This window comes from Enoplosus armatus, chromosome 18 (assembly GCF_043641665.1).
Source record: "Enoplosus armatus isolate fEnoArm2 chromosome 18, fEnoArm2.hap1, whole genome shotgun sequence".
NCBI classification, from domain to species: Eukaryota; Metazoa; Chordata; class Actinopteri; order Centrarchiformes; family Enoplosidae; genus Enoplosus; species Enoplosus armatus.
The window spans coordinates 20,629,184-20,640,415 of NC_092197.1; the positions used below are offsets into that span (position 1 = coordinate 20,629,184).

At 46.7% G+C, this 11,232-nt stretch overlaps 1 protein-coding gene across 1 annotated transcript; it reads left to right on the forward strand.

Moving 5' to 3' along the window:
- The first annotated feature begins 344 nt into the window (after window positions 1-344).
- crata (carnitine O-acetyltransferase a) lies at window positions 345-9,946 on the forward strand. Its single transcript, XM_070924363.1, has 14 exons — window positions 345-462; window positions 1,617-1,913; window positions 2,050-2,168; window positions 2,420-2,473; window positions 3,623-3,788; window positions 3,938-4,112; window positions 4,203-4,381; window positions 4,810-4,910; window positions 5,819-5,938; window positions 6,057-6,179; window positions 7,500-7,635; window positions 8,049-8,111; window positions 8,460-8,597; window positions 8,794-9,946. Exons 1-14 carry the CDS (start codon window positions 436-438, stop codon window positions 9,007-9,009), a joined length of 1,914 nt encoding a protein of 637 aa, XP_070780464.1. The 5' UTR covers window positions 345-435; the 3' UTR covers window positions 9,010-9,946.
- The last annotated feature ends 1,286 nt before the right edge of the window (window positions 9,947-11,232 follow it).

An 11,232-nucleotide genomic window follows, 5' to 3' on the forward strand; every position in this document is an offset into this window, starting at 1 on the left:
TATCAGCAAAAGGTGTACTGAAAGTATCAAACATAATTTATTATGCAGAATGTCGCCCTTTTACTCCCGATTAGTCCCTCTTTTTCAGACGGACATATCATATATCATATACTATGGATATTTCAAATTACAACGCTGTTTCCCTCGGTGTTCATGTATTGAATCTGACTGTAAACGCTTTACATAACAAGACTCAATAAATGACACCCTTGGATACAGTGGTCACACCCACCACTTCTTTAAGGGCAGCCGCGGGGGGCAACCGGCGTTGACAGCTGAGAAACTTTTACCCTGCAGTTGTGTGTGGCTAGCTTCCAGCCTGTCTCTGGTGCTGACAGAACGCCAACAAAGACACCTAGCTAAAAGCTAATCCTATATGCTGGACTTCGAGCACTGACGGACCCGAGTCTCGGTGGGCGTCTCTTTGAAAGCGGAATGTGGGGCATTTGCAGCAGAACTATGGTAAGTACCGGTAGCGCACCTTTAGCCGACCGTGCTTGTTCACACTGGCCAAAAGCCAACTTCACCCTTATAACGTGTTAATAACTGCTGTCGCCGACGTGAGGCAGCCGTAACGATTGTGGTGACTTGTCAGTCAACGCTGGTTAAGCAAGCTAATTAGGTGGCGAACGCCGTTTGCTAGCTGTTAGCAAAGTTAGCCAACTTTGAGCGTAATGCACTGAAGTAACCTAGCGGTAGTTAACAGTTAGCTCACCTAACTGGGTCAAAGGTGACTTGGGGGTTAGCTGAGCTTCAACATAGCTAAACGACACTAAAGGACACGCCTGACCGAGCGTGTATTACTCACTTTTATTCGGTCTACCTCAAAGTAGTTGTCTGTGCAAGTTAGTGAATCACAGTTGTGACAGGTTAAGGTTAATAAGAAGTTTACGTGACGTTCTCATCTGACGGATCTTGCTGTTCGACAAACGAACTTTGGAATGACATGCCCGAAGACCATTTAAACGTCATTTGACCTAAACATGCCAGAGCTGTAAATGTGGCTACGTCTCTACGACGCTAAGCTAGCTGGATGACATGGTTATGACGTTTTTATATCTCGCCGGTCCGTACTATAATAACAGCAACATGTGCTAACGTCACACGAGACCATCAGATTCTTTAGAATATAATAATTTAATACGCGCGCCTTTTTGTTTTTTCGAAAAATAGCCTCTGAATACTTTTGATGGTCGTTTCACCGATGTCATGTACTCTCGGTACATTTGTTGACATTTTTTTTTTTTATCTTCCCCCGTGCTGTAGTCCAGTTGAAAATGAGCACATACTGCCCCCTATCGGCGGTACACGTCGCTGACGCGGTCACGCGAGAGCTGCTGCCAAAAACCACAACCTCAGTTTTGGTTGGTTTCAGGTAGGAATAGCTGTCACAGTAGCAATAATAGGTAAACCTTAATAGGTTTATTTAGCAGAATGACCTGCGTTTATCAGACTCATGAAGAGGATTGTTTTCGTTGTGGCCAGCAGAAGGAACCATCTTAGGTTCAGCTGATGAAATAATATAATGACAACAGCTGCTATCTCCATCTATTGCACTCTTTCAGCAAAAATGACGCTACAAACATGTATCTAATCTGCACTCCTCTGCCTCGCAGGTGAAGGTGGGCATGGCGAAGCCCTGTGGCTTAATGAAACCCTGTCACTTGGTGAAGCCCGTATCGGCGACCCGGGTCACTGGCAGATACCTGACCCACCAGAGGGGGCTGCCCGGCCTGCCTGTGCCCCCCCTGCAGCAGACCTGCGAGCGCTACGTCGCCGCCCTGGAGCCCATCGTGGAGGTGGACGAGCTGAGGCACACCAGGGAGCTGGTGGAAGAGTTTCAGAGAGCGGGAGGGGTCGGGGAGAGACTGCAGAGGGGCCTGGAGAAGAGAGCCGGCAACACAGAGAACTGGGTGAGCTCGGCAGCTGGGCCGAAAAGCTGTGGACTATACACTCAATATGGGAACATATCGCGCACGATGCAGTGCTTCCCTGACACGACTTGTCCGCTTGTATTCCGTGTCTGGATCTTGTGTGTCCTTTTTGTAGTTGTCCGAGTGGTGGGTGCAGGTTGCTTACCTCGAATACCGGATGCCTGTGGTGGTTCACTCGAGTCCTGGGTTGGTCTTGCCCCGCATGAACTTCAGCGACAAGCAGGGGCAAATAAGGTGACCAACAATTATGACAACTTTATTTTATGGGGGACCCCCGCACCACATTTACAGCAGCCTCTCTTTAGAAGGCAGGGATGCTGCGCCTGTGTTGCTGTTGACGCTTTAAAGGCATTTAAACTATGCATACGCGATGAGCGGCTTTGGCTCGCTTCCGCACAATATTGTTTATGTGACAACGCCACCAAAAGTGACGTCTTTATAGAGAGCGAGTTAACACTCAAATGAATCACGTTCTCTCTGTTTAGGTTTGCTGCCAAACTGATAGCGGGCGTTTTGGACTTCAAGACAATGATTGACAAGTGAGTACCGATTCACCTTATTGACCTTATGCGGCCCCATTTATTTCTTTCGTTCCACTTCCTGTTTTGACGCTTAACTTCCTGTTGTTGTTATTGTCTATAGTAGTAAAAAAAAAAAGCCCTGATTGGATCCGACAGCCTAAGACACATTTCCCCCCCATCATTAAAATAGTCAAAGATTACCTTGGTGAATCAATGTCAGCAGTGTCGACACTTTTGTTACAGAGTCCGTGTAGTTGCAGTTCGACAAAAACCTTCACAGGTCTTCCACAGTTAAACATCCAAAACTGTGAATGTTGCTTGAACACACGTCTTTAAACGGCCACGTACCGACAACTTCCGTTCCGATATCATATTCCTGTAAATGCATAATAAAACAAGACTCGATTGAAACCTATTTGACTGGACCGTGATCTGTGCCGGATCTGTAAAACTGATTTTTACGGCACTGGGACAGCTACAGAGCGGATTAGGATTCTTTTGCAGTCATTTGGCTCAAAGGTGGGCCGAATCTGGATCAGCGCTGTGCTGGATCCGAGCCAGAGCCTCCCAGCTCCGTGAAACGGAGGCCAGGCCTCCTTTGGCGCAACAGGCCAGCTCCAGATCGGGTGAAGATTGAACCCCCCCAACCCGCTCTACCCATCTCTACCTCCCGTGCGACAGTGCTAACCACTGCGACACCATGCCGCCCAGACGCAAAAGTGTCTCCGTGACGCCATTGGTCGGTCGAGTGTTGGGAGTTTCCCCATTGGCCAGTTTCCAGTTCAGATTCTATGAGCCCTCAAGGCTACCCCTAACGTGCGGCCACTTACTTACGCGGGCCTCACCTCAGTCTCACCCTGTGTGTAAGTTTAGCCGAGACCGGACAAGTGACTCCCAAAAACTTAGCTTAGAGGGATGCGCCTATACTCACTGGATTTGGGGTTATGGTACCCAACTAACGTTCTGTTTTCATATAGGCCTCTAAGGCTAGCGCTAGTGTGGTCCATACCCCGCCCCACCACTTCACGAGAAATCAATACCCAGTCCGCACCTCGCCAATGCATCACAGCGTCGCTACTCATTCCTCAAAGCAGTGCATCCTGCAAATGCAGCAGGTCGACTATTGCGGCGATGAGTGAGGGTTTAATGGCTCGCATGTGCTTGCAGTGAGACACTACCAGTCGAATATCTGGGAGGGAAGCCACTGTGTATGAATCAGTACTATGAAGTGCTGTCGTCGTGCCGCATCCCCGGCCTGAAGAGGGACTCGATAGTGAACCACGCCAAGAGCTCCAGGCCCCCCAAACACATCACGGTAGTGCACAACTTTCAGGTGAGGCGCACCGGTCAGAGTCTCACGTCTGTGCCTGAGCTCGAGACACTTTTGTCCAACTTATTGGATCAACATTAATCAGCTACAAAGCCCCACAAGTGTCAACTGATGGTGAGAACCTTTCTCGTCTCTCCTCCTCGCGGGATCAGTTCTTTGCGCTGGACGTGTACAACGGCGACGGGACTCCGCTGACGGCCGATCAGCTCCGTGTTCAGCTGGAGCAGATCTGCAGCTCCTCACTGCAGACCGGCATGGAGCCTGTCGGCATCCTCACCACCAACCATCGCGACTCCTGGGGCAAGGCCTACGTCAACCTCATCAAGGGTGAGCTAAAAAAGACCACCGGCGCGCCCCTAATATGGAAATCATGACTAGATCCAGACATCTATAACATGGTGTTTGCTTTGCGCACAGATAAGACCAACAAAGAATCGGTGTCGGCTATCCAAAGGAGCATCTTCACGCTGTGCTTGGACGGAGCGACGCCTCGGGGGTCTGACGAGACGTACCACAGCTGCGCTGCCGTCCAGATGCTGCATGGAGGTGGCAGCCAGTGGAACAGTGGCAACCGCTGGTTTGACAAGACGCTGCAGGTGACTCACCAGGGGCTTTTTATATACGTACACGCATACGTACATACATACAGGCTCCGGCTTACGCTTGAAAGTGTGTTTCTTTTAGCCTTTCTTTTTTGCTTTTTCTTATTTCCTTGCATAAAAATGTGAGTATCCAGCCCAATAGAAAGGCTTTATATTCACTGATACATTTATATTTTAGGCCTACATCACAAGAGAAGATTAAACCAGGCTTATTTCTGAAAGTCAGGCTTATTGAAAAAAAAAGAAGTATATATGTGTATATATATATATATATATATATATATATATATATATATATATATATATATATATACATATAAAACCGGCATGGCAGCAATTTACCTTATCAACAGATTCCTCAGGTGGGGCGTTTCATGTCTCACCTAAATGTGTCACCTAAAAGTTTCCGGTCTGTCATTCAGTTCATCGTTGGAGAGGACGGGACATGTGGCGCAAACTACGAGCACGCCCCAGCCGAGGGCCCACCCATAGTGGCCTTGATCGACCACGTTGTAGAATACACGTAAGTGGGTCAAAGATTATTTAGGCTCCGTAGGTGTTTTTAAAGGGCTTATGATGCGATTCAGGGACGGTGCATTTTGATACCGAAGGATTTGGTGCGATTCGATGCAATCTGAGACAGTTCTTCACATTTGTCTAACGTAGGCATTCATTTTCTGTTGAATAAGCCAATTCTATAAAAGCTCACCTTCAAATTGATACTGTGTGTTTCCTAAAAGACAAGTATTTCTGTTGCTCAAACAGACCTGACAACAAATTCTGTGACAAGCAACGTTCAAAATGCGACTGAGTGTTAGCCGCCTACGTGACACGTTTCCTCAAACAAGACTCCAAAGGCAAATAGGTGTGTTTTGAAGAAAAACTTAACAAAGGCATCTACGAGGACAGCTACATGTTATCTGGCCGTTTTCAACAGCTGTAGTAACTACGGCGACAACAGGCGCCAGTTAACAGGGTCCCTCGTTAAACCGAAACACCCGCAGAGGTTTCACCATGCCGTCTCACCAGCACCAGAGTGTTGAGATGTGTCGTGCTAACAGCGGTACTTAATCGCTGTTCTACAGACCTTACAAACGGCCAGACTTTGGTCTAATTTTCCCGTTGTTCTTATAAAAATTTTGCAAGATTTGATGGCGCACTGTAAACCGCGTCGGACATGTTTTGTTTTGACCTCGCAAGCAACGTGACGCTAACGTTCCTCTCATGGTGCCAGAGTCCCGCGTTGATCTTTGACCTTTCACAAAAGTGGAGAACGCCGTGCAGAATTAGCATCAAAGCTAATCGATGTAGTCGCATCTTTGACGTTAAAGCAGAGCTTTGTATCTGTGAATCGTCACACCCCCCAGAGACCCCCAACAAAATCTCTCATTACGTTAAGCGTGATTTTTCTGTCTCGTTTTGCGGTGACAGGAGGAAGCCTGAGCTGCCGCAGTCTCCCATGGTGCCTTTGCCCGTGCCCCGGAAACTACACTTCAACATCACCCCCGAGATCAAGAAGGACATCGAGGAAGCTGAGCACAACATGAACACGTGAGGGCAGATTTAAAAAAAAAAAAAAAAAAATGTATACAGCGACACTCAGTATGACCAGTATAGTACGTATACGCATGTGTGCACTTCACTGTCCTGCCCACTTCTCCCACCACAGACTGGCCCAAGACCTGGATATGAAGGTCATGGTATTTGGCCACTTTGGGAAAAGTGTTCCAAAGGCCCACAAGATGAGCCCCGATGCTTTCATACAGATAGCGCTGCAACTGGCCTACTACAGGTGAGATGCTTAAAAAGTCGGGTGAAAGTGACGCTTACAGCTTAACTGAGATGATCAGGTGCTTATAATAATAATAATAATAATAATAATAATAATAATAAGAAAAAGAAGAAGAAGAATCTGGGCTGATACATACAGTGTAAATAATGCTCCTAAACTTTGATTTATGAGTCAAAAAAGTATTTTCCTCTGTGCATATACTGGCATGCTCATTTAGAATAAGCTCTATTATTGTCATTTTCTACATTTTCCCTATTAATTATTGGTCTTTCAATGCAACGCTGACCTTAGTGAGGAGTTGTTGGTTGACCCCGTTGCTAGGTATGACTCCTGTATGAAGGCGTGATTGGTTGGTCGAACAGAAATAAGGAAGTACAAGCTCAGTGAAGTCGATGGGCCTCCCGTATGTAAATAAACCGGCAATGGGAGCACTGTTGCATTTTCTCCAGTTGCCAAAAATCTCGTATCGTGTTGTGATCACACATTTCTGGCGTTAAGATCGGCCACAAACATTATTCCGGCACGATCTAATCTGCAGCGTTTCGTGAACTCACTGTCGTCCAGCCTCTTTGTCTTTCCGCCGTTTCCTCCTCCTCACTCCTGAACAGTTTTTCACCTTAGGAGCTCTCTTAAAGGGGACCTATTATGCTTTTCCTTATTTTCTGTCGTATATAAAATGTTAAAATGTTGGATATTCACACTAAACGTTGCCAAAGTTGCCAAATAATGAGGTAAACGTATGTAAAAGTAATCCCTGTGAGCCAAAAGCTCAGGCTTCAGACTGCTCTGAACGCTCCGTTTCAGTTTTTTTTCAACCGCCGGGTCTATCTGATGTCAGAGAGGCACGGATGTCCTTATATGGTATCTCTGCTCCAGGCACAGACCAGATGTTTATGTTTATGTCAACGTTGCGTTAGGTTTACATTTTACCTTTTGGAAATTCTTCCAAAGACTTCCAGAACTTGGCCAGCCAATCAGAAGAAAGTGGGCTTTTAGGGAAGGAGGGGGACCTTAAAGAGACAGGAGCTCAGTAGAAGGCCAGTAGAAAATAAATCAGGACTTTTTTTGAACTGTGAATCATGCAAAGCTGCTCTAGTGGAATCGCAAAATGAAAATATAGAGCTGGAAATGAGCAGAAAAGGGCTAAGGTGCTTTGTGAATACATTTGTCTTAAATGTAAGGGAAAATTGTTAGAAAACGTCATAACTCTAAGAATTTTCTGAGAATTTCGTCTCTGCACGAGGAAGCTTCATGAATACGGGGCCCAAGTGTGTTACAGACTTTCCTCACACTGCCCCCCCCCCTCCCTGGTCTCTGCAGGATGTACCAGCGCTGCTGTGCCACATACGAAAGTGCCTCCCTGCGCATGTTCAGGCTGGGCCGCACAGACACGATCCGATCCGCCTCAGCTGCCTCGGCTGCCTTCGTCAAGGCCTTTGACGACCCCGGCAAACAGGTCTGACGATGGGTGGGGGGCGGGGGGGATTTTGAACGACACGCATTTGTATGTATGACAACAGTTTTTTTTTTGGCGGTGAACTTGAGCTCAGATCCCAACCCCAAACTTTCTTGACACGGTAATACTGGGCTTAATCACTCAACTTGAACACTAAGTGATGACAACAGTCAAAAAAAACCAAAAACAACCTCTAGCTGTGTCATACTCATGTCATATGACAGAAACATCACTGGAAACCTCACTTCAGAGATAAGAGCCAAAGACAAAGTGCTGAGGTATAATGAGTATTGTTTATTCTTTCGGGAATTTCAGTTTTACACATGAAGTAGGTTCTTGGTTAAACGACTTGAAACTTTTAAGATGTGTCCTAACGTTCCTGTCTTCTCCCTTTTTTGTTTTTTTTCCCACAGAACACAGAAAAGGTTGATCTCATGGAGAAAGCTGTAAAAGCACACAGGTCATATACTAACATGGTGAGTGGTCGGTTAAAGACAGGACAACAATGAATGTATCTACTAGCAAGTACTGTGTGCGTGCGTGCGTGCGTGCGTGCATCACATCACATTTTTTTTGTTTTTTTGCTGCCCCCCAAATACTCACTAGAACCACCAAATGTGGATTCATCCACCGCTGAAAATAGTCCCCCCAACAAATCTTTAGGGAACGTTTTGACTAAAAACTACAGTGGCGAGCTGTTTTAGGAAATACTAGTAAAAAGTAAGCTTTTTTTTTTGAGAAAAAAATCTAGATTAATGAAATATATATATATTTTTTTGTAGTTAGCATCTGGTGACTAATATGAATTCTCTCCATCCCCACAGGCAATCAGTGGCCAGGCCATAGACAGACACCTCCTGGGCCTTAAGATGCAGGCCGGACATGAAAAAATCTCCATACCTGATATCTTCACGGACACAGCCTACGCCAAAGCCTTACACTACCAGCTATCTACAAGTCAGGTCTGAAGAAGAACATTGCCACGGCATGATGGCAAACATGTTTTCTTCCATATGCCAAAACAGTGGTATAAATACACATGAGCAGTCCAAAGACGTAGTAGATGGAAGTCAATGGGGAAAATATGCCTCAAGTATTTGACCATACAACCAAAACTGTTTTCGCTAACTAAAAGCTATGTTCTCGTTCCTTCACAAGGTGCCATCCAAGACCGACTGCGTCATGTGTTTCGGCCCGGTGGCACCCGACGGATACGGCGTGTGCTACAATCCCATGGGCGATCACATGAACTTCGCGGTGTCGTCCTTCAGCGCCTGCGAAAGCACGAGCGCGGCGCGTCTGGCCCAGGCCGTGGAGGGCGCACTGCTGGACATGAGGACGCTGCTGGAGCAAACCCCGAGAGCCAAACTGTGAGCGCCCCCCCCCCCCCCCAAGACTTCGCTGGCGTCTATGCTAACGGTGGCCATAGCATATAGCGCTCTTAGTGTGACTGAGTGACATTTAGATTGGCCTGGTGCGAGGCCGCCGAGCTGTTTTCTTATCATGCACTTTAAATGTTGCTGTGATGCCTGCTGTGTAATGGCCGGGTGGTGCCATTCCTCCGGCGCACAGGCACATTATATTATATAATGTGAATGTATAATGATGCAGGTTTTCAACAGACGTGTAACACTGAAAAATCATCAACAGAAGTGATCTTGCTGATGGATGTTTAATAATAATAATTACTGTCAACCAATCGCCCGATGAGACCACACCATAGGCTGTATACAAAGATGGCCGACGCGACCTCCACTTCCTCCTCCACTTCCTCCTCCACTGTACAAAAATGAAAGCCAAACTCTCCCGGGTTACGGCCGCTCGCCGTCTTGCGCTGGTGACGATGTTTGGCGCCAGCGTCTTGCGCAGTGGTGGTCGGGGGAGGGGGACCGCAGTCAATCGCAGCTGTCAATCATGACGTTTCACCCCGTTTTTTATAGCATCAAATAACGAATTAAAACCAAACTGATCAGAAGAAAATGAACACTTATACTGCAGCCAGCCACCAGGGGGCGATTTGGCTCCACTTTTTTTGGGAGTTGTCACGTCGTCCATCTTTATATACAGCCTATGGACCGGACCTACAATCAACTTTGCAGTGAACATGGCCAGTGTGGCTTATTCTGACACAGTCTGACTCACTCACCGGATGTAGGCTGTTGGGATAAGTATGGCATTAGTCAGAACCTACAAATAGGATTATTGATTTTTATCAGTTTAAAGTGGCAATGTTCTTTTTTTTTTTTTTGCAACGTGCCTAAGTGACGTGACGGTTTGTTATTCAAATTGTTCAATGCTTCCTCCCAAATTAAATGCATATTTTTCAAAGCTGTAGCTTATGGCTGGTTTTTGTCCTCACAGTAGCATTTTGTCTGCGTTGTAGTGTGGCCACCATCCTCCTCTTCAGCCCCGTCGCAATCCGCGTAGAGACATCCTGACCGGCGTCAAAGTGCGATCTGCGTCTGGGTCAGCCAGACCACATTTGGAGTTGGTCAGGCTCACATTGTGAACCTATAGTGAGTGTCGCAGGGATGACGTATTTTAGCATTTAGCGCGTATTTTAGCCGGAAGTTAGCTTTGAAAAACGTCGAAATCCCTTAAGCTCGTGTTAACCGCAGGCCTTATTTCAGGCATCTAATTAAAAACCCACTGACTTCCAGGCGAGGTAATCAAAAGCGTAGAAAATGCAGACTCATTCCTGCAGCACTCCCATTACCCTCGGAGCCAAGGCAACCACCCAGCTTCTAGATAAGTCACTCTCCACTTTGCACGCTACTGCAAACACACCCACATGTAGTGTGATCGACTGTCTGCGGGGCAGAGAGAGCATCCAGTCCATGCTCGCCACGCTCTGACCTTTGGTTCACACTTTCACTTCTCTGTCTGCCCCCCCCCCCATCAGTCTCTATTTCTAAGAGCCCTGTTTTCAACTTTGTGATGATGCATTTTCCAGCTAATCCAATCTCAAACAGGACCCATGAAGGAACACCTCATCCTTCAATTAACACAAAATCACCGCATTCGGAGATACGTGGCTTTCGGAGGAAAAAAAATGTGTAATCTGAAAAGTAACTAAAGCTGTCACAGCAAACGTAGTAAAGTTGTTTATGCTGCATTCTCTCTATACTTATTCATATATTTCCCTCGGAGATGCCGTGGAGTCGAAGTAGGAAGCTGCATAAGATGGAAACACTCCCGTGAAGTGCCTTAAAGTACCTCAAGTGCAGTACTTGGGTAAATGTACTCGGCTACCCCGACGGCCAATCGCATGGCTGCATCCATCCACCCGGTTTGTCTTCGTGGAAGTGGCGGAAACGGCATCGTGAGATACAAACTGCTGCAATCGGACAAAAATGGCCTGAAATGTCAATGAGGGAATGACCCACATACCTGCCTGCGTTCATTCCAATGGAATTCAAATGTATTCAGTTGAAACGTGATCATTTATTTCACAATGCCCTGTTTATTTAATATTGACCACTTCGGGCCCTCATAGCTTGCGAGTGTTGTTCCTGCTGTGCGGAGTGATGCTCGATTCCATCGTTGCTGTCTGGTGACAGTTATGGACTGCCGTGCTCTTGCGTGTGAAGGCCGTGT